This window comes from Podarcis filfolensis (genome assembly GCF_964270895.1).
Source record: "Podarcis filfolensis genome assembly, chromosome: 5".
In the NCBI taxonomy this organism is placed as follows: Eukaryota; Metazoa; Chordata; class Lepidosauria; order Squamata; family Lacertidae; genus Podarcis; species Podarcis filfolensis.
Genome location: NC_139608.1, coordinates 99,992,038 through 100,017,948, shown reverse-complemented (window position 1 = coordinate 100,017,948; position 25,911 = coordinate 99,992,038). Strand labels below are relative to the sequence as shown.

Genomic DNA, 25,911 nt, shown 5'->3' with positions numbered 1-25,911 from the left:
AAGATAAAGATTCAAATTGAGAGCCCTTCCCTTGAACAATTGATCGTGAAGAGGGCTGAGTTGGGAATGATCTACTAGAGCCCTCAACAGGGGTAAATCTTTACCGGAACTTGACTCTTATTATAGCTCCTTAACGAACTGCGGAGAAATCCTTGGAGTTAAATACTCAGCTGTATAGCTAAATCACTGACTGCGGTAGGAAGTCCCCTTCTTCTCTCCTATATTATTTACATTATTTAGTTCATATCTACTGTAGCTATGGGCAAGAGGAAACGCCCCAGAGAAGCAGAGGAATTACTGCTTCTCCCTAGCCCTAAGCTACAAGCGAAAGAAAGAAGAGACCAGTCAAATTTTCAAGCAGCAGTTACTACATACAATAGATTTCTCCCACTAAGTGACTTGGATGTAGCTAATAACATTCCCAAGTCCCAAAATACCACCTTACACGCTTGTAATCTAATGAGCACTCCCATCAAGGGCAGGCCCGATGCGGATGGGAAAAAGATCCGGGATAAAGAAAACCAGCTGGGAAATGAGTCCTCCCATTTACAACTAGTCATTAGGACACTGGACTGTATATTTAAAAAGATAGACTTTCTGACGTGCTCAATTGCCAAGCTAACGGAAAAAGTGATGGATATGGATGCCAAAATTGCCCTCAAAAATAACTACCAGAGGGGACCTCCAGGGATAGCCCCACCAAACTCTGGGGCAAAGGGGATGGGGAAATACAAACCAAACGATCTCATGTGTAAGCAAAATCTAACATTGCAACCTAAGAAGGTATGCCTAACGATAAGGTCTGAGATATGGGACTGGTCAAGCTTGGAAGGAGCTAAAATTGCCCTAAGTAAAATCCTGAGAATAAGCATAGTTCATATTGATCTTCATGCTTTACTTCCGCTAACTCAATCAAATGGCTCTTACAAAGTTATTTTAGCCTTCCGTTCGCTGAGACTACCCTTATTAATAATAAGACAAAAATGGAAATTTATAAAAATAAAAATCATACCCACAAGGGTTTTTGCGGACAGCATAGTAAAACCACTACTTGTGGAAAAAGAGAAAGAGATATTAGGTTCAGAAACAAGCTCTACAAAATCGTCAGACAAAGAGATGTTGCTATCCCCACACAGAACGGAGGAGATTGCCTGCAGTCCACAACCAGGAACGATCTTGGGTGGTTCCAGAATATCCAATGATGAAAGCGCCCTTATGAATTCATTTGACGAATTACAGTCACAAGAAAAAGAAAAAATAATAAATAAATTAGACAAATTAAGGATGAAGATGTCTCAGGCCAAAAGCAAAATAGGAAACAAAGAAATTCAAACCAACAGGGCCATTGGAGGCTCAGTGGACCTTCTCAAATTTAACCCACATCCTCAAAATAGGTCCTTAAAATCCAAGGCAACGATACAGACAATCGTCTCGCCACCCCTATTAGCTAATCTGGAACCAGCTCCTCCTGCACCTGCCGGAATGGTTATACCTACTAAAGAACAGCAAAGTGTAAACAAAATTTCGACACATTCCTCAATGCCTGACCTGTAGTCATCATTATCGGACGGAGAATCTCTAGCTGATGATTTAGAAGTTCAATCCGTTACCAATACGGACTGGACAGAAGACCCCTTGGGCCATATAAATAAGATGATATACCCACGGAAGGAAAATCCAATAATAGTTAAAACTTGTACTGACTTAACCTCTGCTCCCTTAGGTGATAAGTTCTCTGATAAAATAAGGGATTTCAGAGAGGAGTCTAGACCAAACCAGGACACTACCCCTATAGGACTGGGCGAGCAGAGCATAATTACAAATAGCTTAAGAAGCACACCTGTGCCAAAAGGAGAGAAGTCATCTACTATTAGGCAAAGGAGAATTACTGACCCACCAAGATCAGCGTTCCCCCCTTCTCCATTGTGACTACCTAAACCTCAGTCAAATCCTCTCCCGTTCTCCCTTTTAAGCTGGAACATAGCAGGCTGGAAAGGGAAAAAATCTGACCCGGACCTTGTAAAACTAATAAACTCACACCAAGTAATTCTCTTGCAAGAAACATGGGAAGAGGGGAGAGTAGATATTAATGGTTTTGATGTTACATCATTACAGGCATGCCCGTCTACTAAAGGAGGCCAGCCTAGTGGAGGATTAGTTATAGCAATTTCCCTGAAAATACAGGCAAAACTCACGCTTGTAAATGCTTCCACCTTTGCAATTACAGCCCTGATTACGGGGGAAAACTTTGAACTTGTTATAACAAATGTTTATCTTCCTCCTGGAGGCAACATTGCAGACTTATACAATAAATGAGGAATCTTGGAGGAACATCTTACTCTTTGTCACTCCAAATACCCCAATATACCCAATGTTATTGCAGGGGACTTCAATGCTCGCATTACAACCAACTGGGAGTCCTTAAAGCCAAATGGTGGATAACCCCAGAATTCATTGATGACCTCTCCCTCCATAATCAAAGACTTTCCAAAGACAAAAGGGTAAATGAAGCAGGAACCCTTCTTTACCAATTGGTACTACGTCTAAACTTAGTGATTCTAAATGGGAACTGCCCGCCTGACGTACCGGGTGAGTTTACACACATAAGCTCCTCTGCAGACAGTGTCCTGGATTATATGTTAGTATCTCATGACATTCCCCAAATTTTCCCACTTTAAAGTTGAAAATATTCAACTGAGCGATCACCTACCGTTGGTCGCCACAATGACTATAGACTGGACCCCAGATGGAGACAGACACCCATCACATTTGATTACGAACTCAGCATTGCAAATCAAAAGTATAAAATGGTCCAAACTACAGGCCCCAAAATACTCAGAATATTTCCAACAAGGACTAAAACAAGCATACTCAGGCTTAATTGAGGATCATTATGATTATGACCAAACTCTAAGACTATTCTCGAATCTGTCGGAAGATTTAACGTCTTTTTTCTCTGTCCCGATGCATAAAATAAATCGAACACAAAGGAAGATAGGTGCATTGTGGTTCAATAGTGCTTGTAAACAGGCTAGACAACTTCTTGGTAACATCTACAAAGAGTATAAAGCCTCCGGGGCAACGGTCCTGCCAAAAGAATATTTCCAAGCAAAATCGGCCTACAAGCAAATTCAAAAGGGAGCCAGACAGGAATGGCAAGTGAATCAATGGCGGGCAATCATAGAAGCCTCATCATCACGGAACTCCAGACAATTTTGGCTCCTGGTAAATAAAAGAACTAAAAGATACCCTTTAACTATTATTTCTGCCCCGGTTTGGGAATCTTACTTAAAAAACTACTTTGCCACAACCGACTGTATTGCTAACACAAGAGAAGAATCTCAAGATCAGCTTCCCCTCTGGCCCCCCACCGATCCGGAAGACATCCATGACTTGATCGTTAAACTCAAAACAGGGAAAGCTCCTGGACCAGACCTGATCCCGGCAGAAGCTATAAAATACCACGCGGACTGGTGGGCCAAAGTCCTGGCAACCATCTTCGATGCCGTTAACAACTCTGGAATGATCCCGGAAGTATGGAAGGACGCTGTTATCGTTCCAATCCACAAAAAGGGCTCACCAGATGACCCGGGGAATTACAGAAATATCAGTCTGCTCTCAATAGTGGGGAAACTGTATGCCCGCTTCCTGTTGAACAGACTTATTCAATTGGCCGAAGAGAAAAAATTAATTGGGCCCGAACAAGCTGGATTCCGCCCAAAAAAGTCAACAATTAATCATATTCTAATTTTACAGCATCTTGCCTGGAAATATTCCACCCCAAAGGGTGGCCAACTCTGTGTGGCATTCATTGACCTAAAGGCAGCATTCGATAGTATCTCCAGGAGCATCCTCTGGGAAAAACTCACCCGCTGGGGCATCGACAGAAGGCTTCTCTGGCTAATAATCAAACTCCATGAGAACTCAGCGGCTAGAGTGAGACTCACCCCGGAGGGTGATCTCACCAATTCAATTCCCATTAACAGAGGTGTCCGACAGGGTTGTATATTGGCTCCATTCCTGTTCAATTTGTTCATAAGCGACATGAGGACTCCCCTAATAGAGGCTCAAGAAAAGATTCACGCACCACGCCTAGCACTTTATCGCTGCCCTTTGTTACTATATGCGGATGACGCAGTCATCCTTTCTTTTTCTAGAGTAGGTCTTATGAGGGCCTTAAAAATTTTTGGATCATATTGTAACGCAAATTCCCTTACAATTAATTATGAAAAATCTAAAGTCCTAGTTTTCTCAAAGAGACGGAAACTCCATAATTGGAGAATTGACGGGAGAGTCATCGAACAAGTCTATAGATTCCAATACTTGGGAGTTTGGTTACAACATAACCTTAGATGGGAGGCCCATGTAGCCTATGTTACAAACAGAGCCAAAGCTATCTCCTTGGCGATCTTGCGATTTTTCTTCACCGATGGGGCCCTTCATATCCCATCGGCGCTGAAAGTCTTCAAGGCCAAGGTGATCCCGACAATTGCTTATGCCATCTCAATTTGGGGGACTTTTGTCAACTTATCTCACTTAGAGGTTATTCAAAATCAGTTTTTAAGAGGGATATTGAAACTGCCCAACTGTGTAAGTAAGTAATTCAGCGCTACGCATAGAACTTAATATTGTATCCCTGGAAAACGCTCTGTGGAAGCACATACTTTGTCACTGGCTATCTCTATGGCACAGTCTCCCAAACTTGTACTTGATACAGTGTATGTGGAGAGATGATTTCCAGAGCCCATGGGTAAAAAATTTACAACTGAAAACTACGGCAATGGGAATCTCCCCATCCAAATTACTAGAGCAGGATATAGTTCCAGCTAAAAGAACAGTAACCTGTAAACTAGAGGAGATGGACTTGCAGCAGAAAATGGTCTTGGGCAATGGTACCTGCTCACCTCTAAACCTTGGTTTATTACCCCTCTTAAGGCTCCCAAACTATTTGAATTCCTTGACTTCTTCGGCTCATAGATATGCCTTTGTAAAGGCAAGATTCAACACCTTCCCATCGAACGTGCTGAGAAATAGATTCTCCAATGGACAGATATCGATCTTATGTGATTGTAATTGTGGGGCACCGGAATCGTTGCATCACATAATTCTTGACTGTGCTTTTCACTCATCGGCCAGGAGCAAGTTTCTTGCTCAATATCTAAAGGGAATTGCCGATGATACGAATGAAGCCAAACTGAGATATCTATTAAATGATGACCCCCTAAGATCACTCATGGTTGCCAGATTCTTGATCAGCGTCCTATCCCTAAAGAAGAGAAACGGATTCCTGTGCGGCTTGGATAATCCCTTTAAACTATGATCTATGTTTTAGGTTGTAATTAGGTGATATCACCATGGATATCTTCTACAAATTTATAAGCGGAGGGCGATGTTTATGTTACAAATTTATTGTAATGTATGATGTTGGTCCTTTGTTTTCGTTTTGCTTTGGTTCTTGTCTGTTGTTTTGGCGGTTTTAAATTTGGAGGTTTAAGTACATTATGTTGGTATAGGAAACTGTCGTGTGATGGGCCAATGGCCGTAATAAAGATCAATACAATACAATACTATCATCAGTGCAGGTAAGAAAAAAATAATAATTTTAATTTTTATCATCTACAATACTGTCTTATTTCTTTTATAGTACTGTACATTGATTATTGCTTTCATTTTATGGATTAATGGTCTCGTTAGATAGTAAAATCCATGTTAAATTGCTATTTTAGGGGTTGTTTTTAAAAGTCTGGAACGGATTAATCCATTTTGAATTTCCTTCTATGGGAAAGTATGCTTTGGTTTTGGAACACTTTGTTTTTGGAACGGACTTCCGGAATGGATTAAGTTTGAGAACCAAGGTACCACTGTACTTTGCTGCCTCCGTGGCATCCTCATTGTGTTGTCTGGCAGAACTTTTCTGGGTTGTACGGGTCCTTTTACAAGCTGGCCCAAAGGAGGTGATAAAACCAATGGTAGCTTGCTGGTAGCTTGCTGTGACTTGTTTGCAAAGCATTTTGAGGATAAAATTGCTTGCATCCACCAAGACCTTGACTCTGCTGTTATAGCAGATGAATCTCATGGGGTGTCCAGAGCACAGTCTAGTCCAGTTGTGTTGGATGAGTTTCAGCTGGCAAGGCTCATGGATGTGGACAAGGTGCTCGGATCAGTCAGGCTGACCACTTGCCCCTCTTGGCTGATAAAACCAGCAAGGAGGGAACAGCTGGCTGGGCCAGGGAAGTAGTTATGAGAGGGGGAGGCAGTGGTAAAACCACTCCTTAAGAAACCTTTCCTGGATTCAGAAAACCTAACTACTGGCCAGTTGCTAATCTCCCTTTCCTGGGCAAGGTTCTGGAGCGAGTGGTCGCAGACCAGATCCAGGCGCTTTTGGAAGAAACTGATTTTGTGGATCCTTTTCAATCGGGGTTTAGGCCTGGTTTTGGCACAGAAACAGCTTTGGTCCCTCTGTCGAGAGACACACAAGGGAAACATGTCCCTGTTAATTGTTCTCAACTTCTCAGCGGCCTTTGATACCATCAACCATGGTATCCTTCTGGAGTGACTCTCCATACTAGGGGTGGGTGGCACCGCTTTGTGGTGGTTCTATTACTTGGGGAATGCTATTCAGCCCTGTGGAAACCGCAGGGCTCAATCCTATCGCCCATGTTGTTTACATGAAACTCCTGGGTGGGGTTAGCCGGAGGTTCGGAGTACGTTGTCAGCAGTATGCTGATGACACCCAGCTCTATTTCTCCTTTACATCTGCAGGTGAGGCAGTGGAAGTGCTGGACCAGTGTCCTGCCTCGGTAATGGACTGGATGAGAGCCAACAGACTGAAGCTCAATCCAGATAAGACTGAGGCACTTTAGACCAGATGGCTGGGAGGTTGCCTGCTCTTGATGGGGTTACACTTCCCCTGAAGGAGCACGTTCATAGCTTGGGGGTACTCCTGGATCCTTTGCTGTCGTTCAAGGCTCAGGTGGGCTCAGTGGCCCAGAGCGCCTTCCATCAGCTTCAGCTGGTGGCCCAGTTACGCCCCTATCTGGACAGGGATAGCCTAGCTACTGTTGTCTACGCTCTGGTAACCTCAGGGTTAGATTACTGCAATGTGTTCTACGTAGGGCTGCATCTGAAGACGGTTCGGAAACTTCAGCTAGTGCAGAATTCAGCGGCCAGGTTGCTCACCGGAGCAAGACGGTTTAAGCATATTACACCAATCCTGGTCTGATTGCACTGGCTACTAAGTAGTTTCCAGGCCCAATTCAAAATGCTGGTTTTGACCTATAAAGCCTCAGGACTGCAATACTTCAAGACCGCCTCTTTCCATATGAACCTACCCAGACCCTGAGATCATCTTCAGAGACCTCCTTTGTGTGCCCTCTCCTTGAGGGGTCCGGATGGTGGCAACACGAGAACGGGCCTTCTCTGCAGTGGCTCCCCATCTGTGGAATGTTCTCCTTAGGGAAGTTTGCCCAGCACCTTCATTGTACACCTTTAGGTGCCAGGCAAAAATGTTCCTTTTTAACCAGGTCTTTGGTTAATCCGATTTACATCCTATGCCCTTTTAAAATGTGTTTTTGTGTGTAGGGAGTGGTTATTGGGTTGTTGGTTATATTTTTATTATGTATTTTGTGGTTTTATATCTTGATTTTATTTTGTGAACCGCCCTGAGATCCCCAGGTATAAATTCAAACACTACTACTACTACTGAAAGCACACAGGGCAAGTAGATAAATAGGTACTGTTCCAACAGGAAGGTAAACGGCGTTTCTGTGCGCTCCTCTGGCTTCGCCAGAAGCGGCTTAGTCATGCTGGCCACATGACCTGGAAAAACTGTCTGCAGAAGCAGACAAACGCTGCCACCCTCAGCCTGTAAACCGAGATGAGCGCCGCAACCCCAGAATCATCTGCGACTGGACTTAATGGTCAGGGGTCCCTTTACCTTTACTAAGGGGGACTGAGAAACAGAGAATGGGTTGCATGTGAGGATGGATAAGTATTTTAAGATGCTATTATTCTTTTATTTGATCTACTTTTTAGGGTTGTTGAGAAGAGAGAAAGACTAGAAAACACTTTGGCAAACTGAAAATGCTACTGCAAAAAAGTAGGATGGTGCAGAGAACTCAGTCAACACTCCGCCCAGGCTAGCCTGTCCCATCAAGCAACCACATACTGGATTTTCGAAGGACCTACAGCCAAAGTCCATTTTTTGTAAGTCTGTATCCACACTGGCTGTATCCACACTCCTCTGTCTCCCAGTTCAAAATCAGAGATAGGCAAGCTGGATATGGACTATTTATTCTTAATATTCTACATCAGTATTACATGTATATCCATTCCATTTTTCCTCTAAGGTGGCATTCAATAATCTTCTTTCCTACTTACCCTCATAACTATCGAAGGTAAAAAATAGATCTGACCCACTTGTGGGTAATTGACCAGAGTCAGCTGGGTGCCTAGATTCAGAACATGGGGCTTTGCACACATGCCAGGAGGAGAGAGTCTCTAGCAGTTAAAAATACTCTCAGAGTTAACCAGCAGAATAGCATGGAATATAGGTTGTTGTGCCTTTTTGCATATCCTGTTTGGTCTGATTTAAAGCTCTTGTCCCCCACCACTTTACCCCTCCAGCAATGAACAGATCACATACGCTTAAGTAAGTTAAAAGTATTTGCTTACTAAACCCAAACGTCTGATTCATGCATTGTCCCATGAAGCAGCAAGGAGAACAGAAGCAGATTACTATTGGGTGCAAAATACACAATATAGTTTCCAACATGTTATCTGAACTTGGAACAAGTTCAGACATGTCTGTCCTGGCCAGTTACATAGCTGGAAGACAGTGTGAGCAAAAGGAAGAGAAGCAGCTTCATCCATCTATCATGGGTGCTTTAGTTGAGATTCCAGCATTGCAAGGGTTTGGACTGGATGCCCCTCAAGATCCTCTTCCAACTCCACAATTCTATGAAATATCCCCACCCACTCTGCTCAGGTGGGGCAGTAGACCCCCATACATTGAGGGTCCCTGTTCTTGTCTAGGGCTGCATATGCTACAATATCTTGGGAGGGCAAATAGGGACACACACACACCATTGGGTCACCACCTTTCTGCCACTGCCACTGCCCACCCTCTGCTGCCTTCCCAATCATGCTGCCACCACTGCCCACCCACCCCATTTCTGCCACCAACATACTTCTGGAAGCAGGTGCTGCACTTTCAGCGCTTCTGGAAGTGTGGCGGCAGCTTCCAGAAGCATGTCAGCGGTTGCAGCAGAGGGAGCCAAAATGGGATATCCAGGACTGGGATCAGAAGCTGGGACAGCTTCTGATAATCGGATGTCCCACTCAAAACAGGACTGTGTAACAGTGGTGGGGCAGTAGTGATGTTTTTTATCCAACTCTTATCTGCCACTTCTTTTTAACATGGCTTTTATCACTTCTGGCGGTTCCCTCACTATGAGCAGCAGTTACAGGGGACCAAGCAGAGGGCCTTCTCGGTAGTGGCTCCCGCCCTGTAGAACACCCTCCCATCAGATGTCAAGAGAATAAATAATTATCTGACGTTTAGAAGACATCTGAAGGCAGCCCTGTTTAGGGAAGTTGTTATTTTTAAAAAAAAAAAAGACTGATGTTTTAATGTATTTCTAATCTCCTGTTGGAAGCTGCCCAGAGTGGCTGGGGAAACCCAGCCAGATGGGCGGGTTATAAGCAATTCATAATAATAATAATAATAATAATAATAATAATAATAATAGTAATAATATTCATTTGTAATATATTTTTTGCCACATTATTGTATTCCCCCCTTATTTTATTTAAATGAAAACACATTAAAAGAGGGAGGCAAATGGATTTTAAAATATAGATGGAGCTTCAAAAGCAGTTTTGATAGAGTATGGGGTGGTGCTGCTGTTAAGGGGAAAAGGGAGACTATTGTATCTGATCTCTCATCATGAGGGTAACATGTGAAATGACCTGTAATCCCATAATTTCAGTGAAAGAACAAGGCATCCAGTGAATGCATTTATTTATTCATACTAGTATTTATATACCACAATATAAAACCCATTAAAAGGAGTACAAAACAATAATTGAAATGAGTAGCTACTGAAGGAAATTCTGAACAACCACTTGGGCCTGTTGGCATTAAAAAAAAAAATATTCAAGAGCCATCTAAAAGTCAAAAGCAAGGAAACCTGCCAAATCTCTGCTGGAAGAGTATTCCACAGCATGGGACCAGCAAAACCTCTTTCTGTTGTGTATTGAGTCAAAGGATTTTATATCTGTATTATTGTTGTCTGTATTTGCATTAGGGTAAAGTAACTGCCTTTTGGTTCCAGAGGGTACAGCTACTATTGGTTCATTTAAGCTACTGTATTTGGATCCTCTGTCTTATTGGTTTCCTCCAAAAGGCAGGACTGCGATTGCCTGATATTGTTCCCTCCAAAATGTATCCTTTCTAGCTAGTTCCCTGTCCCTATAAATGTAGCTCTCCCTTCCTCAGTTCTCAGTCTTGTTTGCTTTAATAAAGAAGTGTTACTACAGAACTGTCTCCAGCATATTATGTCAAGAGAGCTGAAATCACAAACCCCACGTCACAACAACTGGCGACGAAGGTGGGATCCGGAATGCTGAGGAGCGGTTAAACGCAGCCCTGCCTCAGAGTCCGGATTGTAGCTAAGAACAAGACTCACTGGCCGGCTGAGAAGACGACCCTGCCCACAGGACAATGGAGAGTCCAAGGGTATTGGAGCCCTTCCAGCCATCAGAGCCCCACACGTGGGAAGACTACGTCGAACGCTTCGAGTTCTTCGCAGTGGCTCAAGGGATCACCGATGCCAGCAAAAGAAGGGCCACATTCCTGAGCTACTGTGGGCCTGAGACCTTCAAGCTGGCCAAGGCATTGCTTGCTCCAGCGAAGCTAAGTGAGACACCTCTCAAAGATATTCTTGCCTGCCTGACAAGCCATTTGGCGCCTACTGAGACCAAGATGGCCCGGCGGTTGGAGTTTCATAAGAGGCAGCAGCGTGCTGGGGAGTCTGTATCTGCATTCCTAGCTGAACTGCAGAAGCTCGCTCAGCGCTGCGACTTCCAAGATCTGGAAGAGACTCTCCTGGATCGGTTTATCGGTGGTCTGAGCAGCAAGAAAGCCAGAAGACGCATCGTGGCTAAAGAAGAGGTTACCCTTGCTTCAGCCTTGAAGGAGGCCACCGCCACGGAGAATTATGAAAGAGAGGAGCTTGATGCCAGTCGCAAGGCCCCTAAGCCACAGATAGAAGTTGCGCATGCCATGGACGAGCTAGAGGCTACTCCGAGCCAAAGCTCAGTCCGTGGGGTCGAGTCAGTGCGTCAGGCCTGCACAGTGCACAAAGATCACCGAGGCAGGTGCCCTGGTTGTGGCGGAAACCATGAGCGGAAGAGTTGTCGTTTCCGGGATGCTATGTGCCGGACATGCGGGAAGACAGGTCACTTCGCCAGGGTCTGTAGATCGGCGGCGTTGGGAGCGACAGGAGCAACTAGACTGGAGCATCGCAGACTGTCCACGGCAAACCATGTTCTAAAGGACTGCCACTACGTAATGGAGATCAATGGGAGGGTCGTGCAGTTTCCAGCGCAAGGCAAGGCACACGTCAAGGTGAAGATTGAGGGTCAGCTGTGCGACATGGAGGTGGACTCCGGATCTGGATTCACTATCGTGTCGGACCAGACCACAAAGACATTCTTCCCCAGGGGTAAGTTGCCCCCTCTGGAGCCCTTCCCGGCAACCTTGCAGTCATATTCAGCGGGCCGCATCCATGTCATGGGAATGTGTGCCGTGAGAGTACAGTTCCGGGACAAACAGGCGGTACTCAAACTGGTGATTGCGAAGGGCAGTCGCCCCAGTCTCCTGGGCACTGACTGGTTCCCCGCCCTGGGACTGAGTATATCAGGGCTTAATTCAATCCAAACCTGCCCTGAGATGAGCGAGGCATTATGCAAAGAATTTGCTGGTCTCTTTAATGGAAAACTGGGTTGTTATAAAGGGCCCCCAGTTGACTTCGAATTGGACCCTAGGGTGGCCCCAATCCGACTCAAACCAAGGCGAGTGCCATTTGCACTGCAACCCAAGATCGAAGCAGAGCTGGATAAATTGGTCAAGCAGGGAGTTCTCTCACCTGTGGACTCTGCTAAGTGGGAGACTCCAATCGTCACGCCCCTTAAAGCAAATGGGGAAGTCAGGATCTGTGCAGATTACAAATGTACTATCAATAAGGCACTCAGGGGAAACTCATACCCCATTCCAGTCGTATCACATCTGTTGGCTAAACTGGCTGGGGGCAAGGTGTTCGCCAAAATTGACCTGGCACAAGCTTACCAACAGCTGCCAGTAACCCCAAAATCAGCGGAAGCACAGACTATTGTCACACATAAAGGGGCGTTCAGAGTTAACAGATTACAATTTGGAGTTTGTGTGGCCCCAGGGATTTTTCAAGGGCTCATGGAACGCCTGTTAAGAGGTCTGCCGGGGGTCTTGCCATTTTTTGATGACGTTTTGATTGCTGGAAAAGACCCACAGGAACTGGTTGCGCGTGTACGTGCAGTGTTGCTCAAGTTCAAGGAGGTGGGGTTGCAACTGAAAAAGGAAAAATGCAGTTTTGGGGTGCCAACTGTGGATTTCTTGGGGTTTAAAATTGATGCATCAGGCATCCACCCCACAGATGCTAAGATTAAGGCCATCATCGAGGCACCACGACCACAGAACAAGACGCAGTTGCAGTCATTCCTGGGACTTATTAACTTTTATCATTCGTTCTTACCCCAGAAAGCTTCGGTAGCTGAACCATTACATCGACTGTTGCAGAAAAAGAATGTGTGGCGATGGGGGCAGGGGCAGCAGAAGGCTTTTGACTCCTTGCGAGGAATGCTGAGTAGCAGGAGCGTCCTTGCTCATTATAATGAGTCGAAGCCGCTGGTCCTGGCATGTGATGCCTCTCAATACGGCCTGGGGGCGGTGCTGAGTCATAGGGAACCGGATGGGTCGGAAAAGCCCATCTCTTTCTATTCCCGTACGTTGTCGCCCACGGAGCGCAACTATGCTCAAATTGACAAAGAGGCGCTTGCAATTGTGGCAGGAATCAAAAAGTTCCATGATTATGTGTATGGTCGCCATTTCTCCATTGAAACGGACCACAAACCACTGTTAGGGTTGTTCAACCCGAACAAACAAACGCCACAAATTCTCTCCCCCAGAATGTTGCGTTGGTCTATATTCCTGAACGGGTTCCAGTACACCTTGACCCATGTGCCGGGGAAACGGTTGTGCTACGCTGATGCGCTGAGTCGATTGCCTCTTACTGGCGGGAGCAATGTGGATCCTGCTCCAGCGGAGCACATAATGATGCTGGAAACACTTCCGGGGGCTCCTGTAACGGCTACTGATATAGCTGAGAAAACGAGGAAAGATGCTGTTCTCTCCCGTGTGCTCACTTGGGTGGGGAGGGGGTGGCCAGGTGGTCCGCATGAAGACAAATTCAGGCCTTATGCGACAAGGCAGCACGAGTTGTCCATGCATAAGGGTTGTCTCCTGTGGGGAGATAGGTTGATCATCCCAGCACCACTGAGAAACAGGGTTCTTGAGACGCTTCACATGGGACACCCGGGAATGGTCAGGATGAAGTCGCTAGCCCGATGTTATGTGTGGTGGCCTGGAATGGACCAGAACATAGAACAATGGGTACGAACATGCAAGGCATGCCAAGAGGTGCGGCCAGAAGTGGCCAGAGCACCAGTTCACTGGTGGGAGCAGTCCAGATCTCCCTGGAGCCGGCTGCACTTAGATTTTGCTGGGCCATTCCAGGGGAAGGTCTTTTTGGTTATCATCGATGCATATTCCAAATGGTTAGAAGTGGCGATGGTCCCTAGCATGGCATCAGCTGCCGTAATCAAGGTGTTGAGGCAGCTGTTTGCAACCCACGGGTTACCTGAGACCATTGTATCAGATAATGGGGCAGCTTTTGTATCCTAAGAATTCAGGGCATTCTTGGCTGATAACTTCATAAGAGGGGTCACATCCGCGCCCTTTCACCCATCCTCCAATGGGCAGGCTGAGCGCATGGTAAGAACAGCCAAAGAATCCATTGCGCGCTTAATGGAGGGTAACTGGTCAGCTCGCATCGCGCGAATGTTATTTTTGCAGCATGCGACGCCGTGTACTGCGACGGGCAAGTCGCCAGCTGAGCTGCTCTTGGGTAGAAGACTGGTAACGGTGCTGGATTATGTCCACCCCGATAAAATGCCAAACCGTAATTCAAGAGCAACCCCCCAGGCTGAGGCTGACACAACAAGGTATCTCGCCCCTGAAGATCTGGTCTGGGTGAGGAACTATTCACGAGGTTCGCGGTGGGTGGCTGGTGTGGTCACCCGGACTAGTGGACCAGTGTCCTACTATGTGACCTTGGAAAATGGGCAAGTTTGGAAGAGACATATAGATCAGCTGAGGCGCCGGGCGCTCAGCAGGGAGGGGTCAGATAATTCATCCCTGGCTAACGACGCAGAGCTGCAAGACCAGAGTGAAAACGGCCCAGAGGTGCAGTCACCAGGGGCTTCAGCAAATGAACCAGGGTCTGCTAGTCCTCAGGAGGACGAGGTACAGGTAGGGGACCCTGCGATGTCTGGGACTCCATCTGTTCCTTACGAAACCCCTATAGCACCCCCCCTACCACAGGTAACATCCAATCCAGAACCGGCAACACCTGTTGTCAGGAGATCAAGTAGAAGTTGTAGGACCCCACAGTACCTGAGAGATTACGTCTGCGGTGCTCACTAGGGGGGGGAGGGGTGTTGTGTATTGAGTCAGAGGATTTTATATCTGTATTATTATTGTCTGTATTTGCATTAGGGTAAAGTAACTGCCTTTTGGTTCCAGAGGGTACAGCTACTATTGGTTCATTTAAGCTGCTGTATTTGGATCCTCTGTCTTATTGGTTTCCTCCAAAAGGCAGGACTGTGATTGCCTGATATTGTTCCCTCCAAAATGTATCCTTTCTAGCTAGTTCCCTGTCCCTATAAATGTAGCTCTCCCTTCCTCAGTTCTCAGTCTTGTTTGCTTTAATAAAGAAGTGTTACTACAGAACTGTCTCCAGCATATTATGTCAAGAGAGCTGAAATCACAAACCCCACGTCACAACACTTTCCACTCAATAAGGATGGTGGACTAGAAGAAGACTAGAGATTTAACTTCCTTAATATTACCACTTCAAAAAGATATTTAGTATGTAAAAGAGGGGAGAAAGGGCCTTTATCCTGCCTCCTTATTGAGTGGGAAGAAGTGTGCTGCTTTGAGAGCAATGAGCTGAGGGAAGCCGCATGGTGTATCTATGGCATGCGTGTGTGCCTGTGTGTGAAACACTTCATTAATAGCAGTGTTCACATAAAATACTGGAAGCCCAGCTACGGTTTAATGCATTTGTCTCAAGTTTTGTAGAAATTAAAATGTACACCAACACCCTAATGCATGAATTACTGAACTGAATTATTTAAGTCTTGAATAAATGACAGAACAAAAATAAGCAAGCTGCACTACATGTGCATGCAATAAGGACAATGTCACTAATATTACAATCCACAGAGGTGACATTTCCAAATGCCTATTCAACTTTTCTGTGTATGAAAAATCCAAATCTTTCTTCTCTTTAGATTCATTTGGCCTTCTTCAAGGACAGCCAGGTGCACAGACTCATCTTACATTACAACCTCTCAGAAATCCCTTATTTAATCTTCTGGGTTTACACTGCTTTTTGAGCTAGGGTAAGCGGCAGCATGAAAATGCTTCATGTAAATGTTGCTTTAATCCTATGAAAGCCACAAAACAGGCCTAGCTGAATGAGCAGGAAACTGAGCTCAGGAACTCTCTGTGACCTTGATTGCACTGTCGCTCTTGGCACCAGCATGGTGGCCACAAGGTCATGCTGAGGACGAGGAAAGCGACCCAGTCTCACTTGCAGGACCTCCTTTGTATGGATCAGCTGGGCCAATCTGTGTTCTGTGGTGTCTGGTGTTTACAATGCTTTGAGCTCTAGGGTTCGATTACACATCTCTCCAATTGCAGATAGATTACAGAATTTCTATCCCCAAATTTGGATGTGACATCAGTCCAATGTGAAATTATTCTTTATTGCTTTTGGTTTTAAAGTATTTTGGAGGGTGGGAAATAAATAGAACAATGCAGAAAGTTCAAACAAACAAATGAGTGAAGAAATTATTTAAAAACACTCCATGTGTCACCACTCTCTTAAAAAGTACCAAGTACCAGGTCTGTTAACATGTGTTGGTGGTAAAATGCAGGGCTTGGAGGACTATCATTAACGTGGCCTCTGGGAAAACACAAACGCACTTTCTGAAATTAAATCTTCAAGTTTGCCCACCGCAGTCAGTTGCTGGCATGTTAACCTGTAGCTGAGGCCTCACATCCAGTGCCAATGCAAATACTAAGGAAGAAGAAGAGCAAAGATCCTTTTTTGTTGCTCAGTAATATTAAATCACAGAAAAGGGGAAAAGAGATAGCAACACTCAAATTTTAAACTCAAATACATGCGCACAGGATTATTTTTCACATTGTCTAAACTGTACTTGCTTAGAAACTTCTTTTTTCATGTTTGTAGAAGAAAAAGATAAAGAAAAAAACAATGAAGACTTTCCTCAACAACAATGTACACAGAGTGGGTGAAGATGAGAATCTCTCTGCTTTTTATTACTGACCTTCAACATAATACAGGTTTTGCAATAAGTATGGTTTCATGATCAGTGTGGAAATGCAGCCTAGTTCCCACAACTGTTTTATTGGCAAAAGTAAGAAAGGGCTCGGGCCAGTTTGGAAATTAGTACAAGAATATAACTTGAAATTAGAGTTTGAGAAAAATACAAGATGGGTGACACCTGGCTTGAGAGCAGTACATGTGAAAAGGCTCTAGGAGTCTTGGTGGACCACAAACTTGACATGAGCCAACAGTGTGACGCGGCAGCTAATAAAGCCAATGCAATTCTGGGCTGCATCAATAGGAGTATAGCATCTAGATCAAGGGAAGTAATAGTGCCACTGTATTCTGCTCTGGTCAGACCTCATCTAGAGTACTGTGTCCAGTTCTGGGCACCACAGTTAAAGAAGGACACTGACAAACTGGAACGTGTCCAGAGGAGGGCAACCAAAATGGTCAAAGGCCTGGAAACGATGCCTTATGAGGAACGGCTAAGGGAGCTGGGCATGTTTAGCCTGGAGAAGAGGAGGTTAAGGGGTGATATGATAGCCATGTTCAAATATATAAAAGGATGTCACATAGAGGAGGGAGAAAGGTTGTTTTCTGCTGCTCCAGAGAAGCGGACACGGAGCAATGGATCCAAACTACAAGAAAGAAGATTCCACCTAAACATTAGGAAGAACTTCCTGACAGTAAGAGCTGTTCGACAGTGGAATTTGCTGCCAAGGAGTGTGGTGGAGTCTCCTTCTTTGGAGGTCTTTAAGCAGAGGCTTGACAACCATATGTCAGGAGTGCTCTGATGGTGTTTCCTGCTTGGCAGGGGGTTGGACTCGATGGCCCTTGTGGTCTCTTCCAACTCTATGATTCTATGATTCTATGATGTGGGTGGTGCTGTGGTCTAAACCACTGAGCCTCTTGGGCTTGCCAATCAGAAGGTCGGTGGTTCGATCTGCATAACGGGGGGAGCTCCCATTGCTGTGTCCCAGTTTCTGCCAACTTAGCAGTTCGAAAACAGGCCAGTGCAAGTAGATAAATAGGTACTGCTGTGGCGGGAAGGTAAATGGTGTTTCCGTGCGCTCTGGTTTCTGTCACGGTGCTCCATTGCGCCAGAAGCGGTTTAGTCATACTGGCCATATGAACCAGAAAAACTGTCTGCTGACAAACGCCGGCACCCTCGACCTGAAAGCGAGATGAGTGCTGCAACCCCATAGTCACCTTTGACTGGACTTAACAGTCAAGGAGTCCTTTACCTTTACCTATTACCTACCAACAAGGTTTGTATCAGTTCTGCGCTAAAAGCCAAAATAATGAGCGTAACCCCAAACTACTGAACACCAAATTATTAAGGAAATCACATTTGTTTTCTATCTTGTAAAATACTGCTACAACAGAAAAGGCAAGTATGGTAATATCAAATTATTAGCCTTAAAAAAAAAACCTAGTTGGTTGTAATTAGCTTGTAACTTAGTTTAAGAACAAAGACATGACTGATGAATTTGATTTATATTGATGAATATTGAGATAGCGAACCAGCAAAGTAGCAATGTTATTTCCTTAATATTAATCAGGCAGTGTGATATCTTATATGTTTGGTCATCTGGTGTGTTTGGTTTTACTCTCCTTTAGAGGCTATGAGACACAGAAGTGGAATTCACAATGCAATAGAAATGAACACAGTAACTTTGATTACAATTGATATATCTTTCAGCCAAGCTTTGGCCTTAAAATTGCAGAGGGATAGCTAAGTGACAAGGGTGTGCATATAAACAAGTAATAATAATATGGGAATTATTTAGAAAGTGTGGATTTTGTTTCAATATGAGAGCCAAACTAAGCTCTCTGAAGTTGCTAGAAATTGCTCATGTATTATCAGAGCAGGTTCAGTGTTTATCCAATTCATTTAGTTGTCAGGAAACAGAAAGTATTTTATTAGAGAAAGCTGGGTGTCACAGTCAATAGGGAAAACTTAACCTTGACTAGCTGTGGTGGGTCTTGAACTTTGAAATCATAAAAACAACCATCACTCTGAACATTTCATCATTTTAAAGAGCCTGCTTAAATGGCCTGCTCAGCAGGTGATACTGGTAATTGCTCTGCTTTAACTTCTGGTGTGCTGGTTTACTCCCACTTTGACTATAAAGAAGATAAGAAAGTGCATGACTACACACACATTTATTAAAATTATGAGAAATACTTCAAGGATAATGTTTAGTCCAGGACTTCACTTACAACAGGAAATACCCAATTTCAATATTTTGGTTATTCATCCACTAGTCAGAATGACAAATAAGTGGGTGAAACCAGGCTGCAATATGAACTTAAGCCGTAATGTGTGGAGAACAGACAAACTGATTTATTCTTAGTCAACAAGAAAATCTATGCTGACATAAAATAGTTTAAGCTATGCTAGGGGAACTAGAAGTGAAGAACAAAATGGGTTTTAATAAAAACAAAAAAATGAAAACTATTTTTAAATAGAAGGCATTAAATAGCCAATTGCTAGAGAGAGAAGGGACTATTTCTTGACAACTTACAAGAACAGAATCAACAGGAAAATGGTACTGTAGAAAGCAGGGTACAGCACTGCTGCCTGACAGTCCCCTACCCTCTCCATTGCCTTATAAAGAGTAGAGGTGGCCAAGGAGAAGGGACACTAAGGGTTGCTTATAGGAAAGAGACCTGTCACCAGTGGAAGCACATTGACTATCGGGGCACCATCACCTAAGAAGGGGCAGGAGACAGGAATCATGCTTCACATGTGGCCATCTGTTCATCTGAGCCCATGCCCCATGCCTTCACATCATTGAGCAAAATCATCAGAATTTGCAGGCGTGTGTTCTGTATGAAATGGAGCTCTACAGCTCAATCCAGCTGTTGAAAAGAACATCCTCATTGTAAACCAATGTAGGCATTCCCAAAATTTCTCATGCCTGGATACGTTAGAATATTTTTAGCTGCTTGACATGTGCCCACAAAACATGTACCTTGTTCCTTTAATATGACAATGCAAACACATTATTACTAAAATCATCTTTTTGCTTTAAATTTGTTGCCAACAAAATAGCAGGTTGGATCCTGAGATGCTAACTTGAGGAAATTTCTTCCCTCCTGCTTCCTCAGCAGCCTCCTGCATCACATGCCACATTGCTCAGGAGCCTGCCCCCCGCCCCACAACCATCTGGAGAAACTCTTCGGGGTTGCAGATGGCTGCAAGGGGGGGGGGGAGCTTCCCTTCCTTGAACTTAAGTTATCTTAGGATCCAAGCCAATGTCTTTTATTAAGTTACTCTATAAATTCAATAATTTAGGGATTAATTGTTACTGCTAACCAACAGAATACCCTTCCACTAAACAAAACAAAACAAAATTATGCAAGGAAGCGTAATTCCTTTCTGATGCTGGAGCTGAATCTTCCCCAAGGACCAGCAAAATGCTGACACTTTCAGTTAAAACTATGCTCTACAATGCTTTCTCTAAGTGTTTTATATTAGTTCATAATGATTCACACTGCACCACAGAATTGCAAGTGCAACTCTGCAAGGTAGGATTGGAAGTCTGAAGCAGGCAAACAATGGGCTGGCTTGACCGATGGTCTGACTTGGAAAAAGATTAATCATATTCAGCTACGACAGTTGCAAAGCAAATACACTTACAAATGCACAGAAACACCTAGCTGTTTTAACTTTTTACAATGCATGGCAAGGTAAGGACCATAGGTTTAAAATGAAAATATTTCATGTAGGTAAATAGATTCTCATTCCCTATATTGCCACTACAGGATGAAAAACATCATTGGTGGCTGCCTAACAACACAGAATTCCCTTAACACTAGAGTATTGGCAAAATCAAAGCCTGAACATTTTCCAGAAGAACTATAAAGCATTTTTATTTGATTCTGTGCTAAGCAAGCATGAAGTTAATTTTATATTGGTGTTTCAGTATGAATTTTATTAATGTCCTTTTCAAAATCTGGATAGTAGAGTTGTTATTTGTATGTCTAGGATAGGGCAGGCAAACAACCCATAGAAAAAATTTTTGTATGCATTATAGTGGTACCTCTGGTTACGAACTTAATTCGTTCCGGAGGTCCGTTCTTAACCTGAAACCGTTCTTAATCTGAGGTACCACTTTAGCTAATGGGGCTTTCCGCTGCCGCAGCCACACGATTTCTGTTCTCATCCTGAGGTAAAGTTCTTAAACCGAGGTGCTACTTCTGGGTTAGCGGAGTCTGTAACCTGAAGTGTTTGTAACCCGAGGTGTTTGAAACCCGAGGTACCACTGTATTCTGTGATATGCCATTAACTTGCTGTTGGAACATAATTAATTACCTTTAATAATTCAATATTATTACAATGATTCTACAAACATGGGGCACAATCCATTGATTTCAGTGGGAAGCAGAGCTTCATGTTGGGTTGTGCCTCATGCATTTACAGTCATCCCAGCTGCTTACAATCAAAGCAACTGGTGATAGAGGAGGTTGACCAGAAAATGAATTTATTTTAGAGAACGTGTGCAACCATTAAGCTTTCATTAATATATCCATAATTTAAACCTTAATGATGGAGGCTCCCTTTGTTTCTTATGAAGAACTCAGATCTATAGTGAATAGATAACAAAGCCCCTCCAGTTCTAAGAACCCACATTCTCCCCTTATCTGTAATTGACCAGCTTGACAGTTGCTATTATAACCATACCATCCCCCTATTGTCAAGGTAAACTTCCAAATTCTATATTAACAAAGAACCCACGTAAAATTGCTCACTTCCTAGACAGCAGAAAAAATACCAATGTTTTTAAACATTCTTGCACACTCCACAACATTTCGAGAACATGGCTTCTTGTTTGTGACCACTAGTTTATGGAATCTAGTCACAAATTTATAAATATTTTTTGTTGGTACATGAACTTTCTAAACATATGACTCTGGAAAAGGTTGGAAATTAATAAACTTCCATTTGTCAGTGTGTTAAGAAGAAAATAATCCATGACATAAGTAGGCAACTGATAGTATCCTAGTTTTGTTTGTGTTGGAACTAGTGGTCTTTGCTTAAACTTGGTAATTACACCAGTATGACATTTCACATTTGCACAATAAGTCTTTTTTTGTTTACCGTATTTTTCGCTCTATAAGACGCACTTTCCCCCTCCTAAATAGTAAGGGGAAATGTGTGTGCATCTTATGGGGTGAATGCAGGCTCCATGGCTTCAGTGAAAGCAACACAAAGCGCTCCGGAGGCTTTGAATTGCTTTCGCTGAAGCCAGGAGAGCAAAAGGGGTCGGTGCGCACCGATCCCTCTTGCTCTCCTGGCTTCGCTTCACTGGAGAGGCGCTGCACAGCTTTCCCTCTCTGCGCAGCACCCCTTCAGTGAAGCAGGAGGAAAAATGGAAGGGTCTCTGAAGGGGCGCTGCGCAGAGAGGGAGAGAATTTTTTTTTTCTTTTCTTGTTCTGCTCCTCTAAAACTAGGTGCGTCTTATGGTCGGGTGTGTCTTATAGAGCGAAAAATATGGTGATTCCTAATCAATAGCATGTAGCAGGGATGCACAGTACACTCTATGATTCATGCCATTCAGCAAAGCTCCCAGAACATTTACTGTACATCTTCTCAAAAGATTACACAGAGCTAATAATTTCTCTCTAGCATCAACGTCAACTGTCGTGTAAGACTGCTGCTTACCCTTTTCTGTTCCTTGATATATTCCATCAGCTCTTCTCTTGTTTGCTTCACAGCTTTTTCTATAGCTTTTTCACTTTTTTCTTGCTCTTCTAAAATGGCTGCTTTTACAATTGACTATAAAAAAATAAGAGTTACAGTGTGTATAGAGTTTGCTTCAAATATTCACCCTCATATACATATAGTGAGATAAAGGAGATTTTCCTCCTCTCACACACCTGCCTCAGCACATAAATGCTTTGGACATCAGCCTCTGACAATTCTTGCAAAAGGGATGCAGGAAGCAGAGGCATGTAAGTGGGCAGAGCAACAGGGCTGCATCCTGTACTGGCACATGCACTTCCAGGACCCTTAGAAGCGACCAAGACAGCCCTTTTAACAGTAGGAGAGGGTTTTTGTTACTATCCAGATGCTCTGGCATCTGGCTGGCCACTATGAGAACAGGATGCTGGACTAGATGGGTCATTGGACTGATCCAGCAGGCTCTTCTTATGTTCTTATGTACCACCAAAAAGGTGACTGAAACCTGTACAGGATGGATCCCACAATGGTTGCTAGTGCCCATTTTGACTGGTCGGATGGATGGAAAGAGGGGGGCTAACAATGAGTGGTGGTGGAACCCATGATAGGCACAGCAAATGTTCTCCCCTTCTTCCTCCCTGCCGTGCTCTACAAGGGCAACACCGAGATCAAGGAGGAGTGAATGGAGTAGTGCCCCCTCTATGAATGGATTGTAAAAAGGCAGGGAGCTGAGGGCTGGCTGAGGGCAGACTGAGAAGGCTGGAGTAGAGCCCCATTTGCCCAGATGGATCAACCTCCACTGACCCCACAACTCTGTCATACAAATAAAAGGATCCAGTCTGCCTTTCATCCAGGGCAGGTCTCCCTGTGAACTGCCCCCAAACCTCCTGACGCATGCCCTTTACCTAGTTATGCCAATAGTTGTTTCCCACTGCAAAACACTCAGCCCCCCCCTCCATACAACGTAAAGCAAAAATGCTGTTGCCAAACTGTTTATAAGAAGGCCTGTAACTAAGTCACTTGTGGGTTATAAAACTCTTCTGAAAAATAAACAAATATCTTTGTAACACATGGTTATTACTTCATTACTAGCCTTAAGCATTCCTTGTTGCTTTACAATAACATTAGAAAGTAGCACTTTCTTTACTGGCATCTTCTTCTTTGGTGATCACTCGTAGCCGAGTAAGATTGTCTTCCATAAACACGGTTTTAACAGTGTGTCCGTAAGTGATTGTGGAGGCCAATTCTGGATCCACACGCCCTTCCACAGTGGGGACATTGGTTTCTGGGTGGGAGTTAATCATGGTGTGGATTTGCCAGGCGTGCCTTCCTCTTAGCACATTTCTCCCTTGTGTCCTGAGTTCGAGTGTCTTCAAAGCCCATGACACCTTTTGGTAAAGGCTGTTCTCCAACTGGAGTGCTCACAGGCCAGTGTTTCCCAGTTGTCAGTGTATTATACTACATTTTTTTAGATTTGCCTTGAGACAGTCTTTAAACCACTTTTGTTGACCACCAGCATTACGCTTTCCATTTTTAAGTTCGGAATAGAGTAGTTGCTTTGGAAGACAATCATCAGGCATCTGCACAACATGACCAGTCCAACGAAGCTGATGTTGAAGAATCATTGCTTCAACACTGGTGATCTTTGCTTCTTCCAGTACACTGATATTAGTTCGCCTGCCTTCCCAAGTGATGTGTAAAATTTTTCGGAGACACCGTTGATGGAATCTTTCGAGGAGTTGGAGGTGACGTTTATAAGTGGGCCATGTTTCACAAGCATATAGTAAAGTTGGCAGTACAACAGCTTTGTAAACAAGTATTTTGGTTTCCCTGCAAATATCCCAGTCCTTAAACACTCCGCACTTCAGCCAATTTTCAGAAGGGCAGCCAATTTTCAGAAGGACAGTCCACAGGGCATTACGATTTACAGTGTCAAAAGCCTTAGTCTGGTCAATAAACACCATATATAGGGGTTGATTTTGCTCTCTGCATTTTTCTTGAAGCTGTCGAGCGGTGAAAATCATGTCCACTGTCCCCCTAGAAGGCCGGAAACCATTTTGGGATTCAGGAAGGGTCACCTCAGATATTGTTACGAGGCGGTTTGCTAAGATCCTTGCAATAATTTTGCCTGCCGCAGCTAATAGAGAGATGCCTTGATAGTTTCCACAATCAGTTCTGTCACCTTTCTTAAAGAGATTGATAATTTTGGCATCCCTAAAGTCTGCTGGGATTTCTTCACTTTCCCAGATTTTTTCTTTTTTTTATATATATAAATTTTTTATTGATTTTCCAACACATATTAAAAAAAAACAATACAAGACAATACATAAACAAACAAACATATAAACACGTATAATTTCTTAACCTCTTTTTCTTAAACCTTGTTTCAACGACTTCCCCATACCTCCCTTTTCTGCATCCCTGTTTTAAATTTTCCCAGCAACCCCTAATTTCAATACTTATAATACAATTTCTGATCTTTTTCCTCTTATCCAATTACTTATCACTTTACTTACTTATAATTCACTTTCTTTAATCCTTTTTCTCTTACCCAATTATTTAATCCTTTTTCGCTTACCCAATTATTTGTCACTGCAATTCTGTTTTACCTTACCCATGACATTTTAGCACTCATTAATTTTACAACAGTTCTTAAGATACACTTTAAATTTCTTCCAATCTTCTTCCACCGTCTCTTTCCCTTGGTCACGGATTCTGCCAGTCATCTCAGCCAGTCCCATATAGTCAATCACCTTTGTCTGCCATTCTTCCAGCGTGGGTAGCTCTTGTGTCTTCCAATACTTTGCTAAAAGAACTCTTGCTGCTGTTGTCGCATACATAAAAAACGTCCTATCTTTCCTTGACACCAATTGGCCTACCATGCCCAGGAGAAAGGCCTCTGGTTTCTTCACGAAAGTGCATTTAAGCACCTTTTTCATTTCATTGTAAATCATTTCCCAGAAGACCTTGATCCTTGGGCACGTCCACCAAAGGTGGTAGAAAGTACCTTCCGTTTCCTTACATTTCCAACATTTATTATTGGGCATATGATAGATTTTTGCAAGCTTGACTGGGGTCATGTACCACCTGTAGATCATTTTCATAATGTTCTCTCTTAAGGCATTACATGCCGTAAACTTTATACCGGTGGTCCATAACTGTTCCCAGTCAGCAAACATAACGTTATGACCAATGTCTTGTGCCCATTTAATCATAGCTGATTTGACCGTCTCATCCTGTGTATTCCATTTCAACAGCAAGTTATACATTCTTGACAGATTCTTAGTATTGGGTTCCAAAAGCTCTGTTTCTAATTTTGACCTCTCCACCTGGAAGCCAATTTTCCTGTCCTGTTTGAAGACTTCATTTATCTGGTAGTAATGAAGCCAGTCTCTTACTTTAGACTTTAATTTCTCATAACTCTGCAATTTCACTCTTCCCTCCTCATGCTCTATAATTTCCCAGTATTTTGGCCATTTGGATTCCATA

The 25,911-nt window shown here is 43.7% G+C and overlaps 2 protein-coding genes across 22 annotated transcripts in view; one reads left to right on the top strand and one right to left on the bottom strand.

Moving 5' to 3' along the window:
• The window catches only part of LOC310763441 (potassium voltage-gated channel subfamily KQT member 1-like), a 793,949-nt gene that overhangs the window by 31,271 nt on the left and 736,767 nt on the right, over positions 1 to 25,911 (top strand). The gene's annotated exons all lie outside the window — the stretch shown is intronic.
• Positions 1 to 25,911, bottom strand: part of CCDC91 (coiled-coil domain containing 91) — a 191,677-nt gene that overhangs the window by 29,091 nt on the left and 136,675 nt on the right. For all 21 annotated transcript variants that reach the window (XM_083615802.1, XM_083615790.1, XM_083615786.1 and 18 more), the window contains one exon: positions 22,405 to 22,518. In XM_083615802.1, coding sequence (XP_083471928.1) covers positions 22,405 to 22,518 — 114 coding nt within the window. The remainder of the gene's footprint in view (positions 1 to 22,404; positions 22,519 to 25,911) is intronic.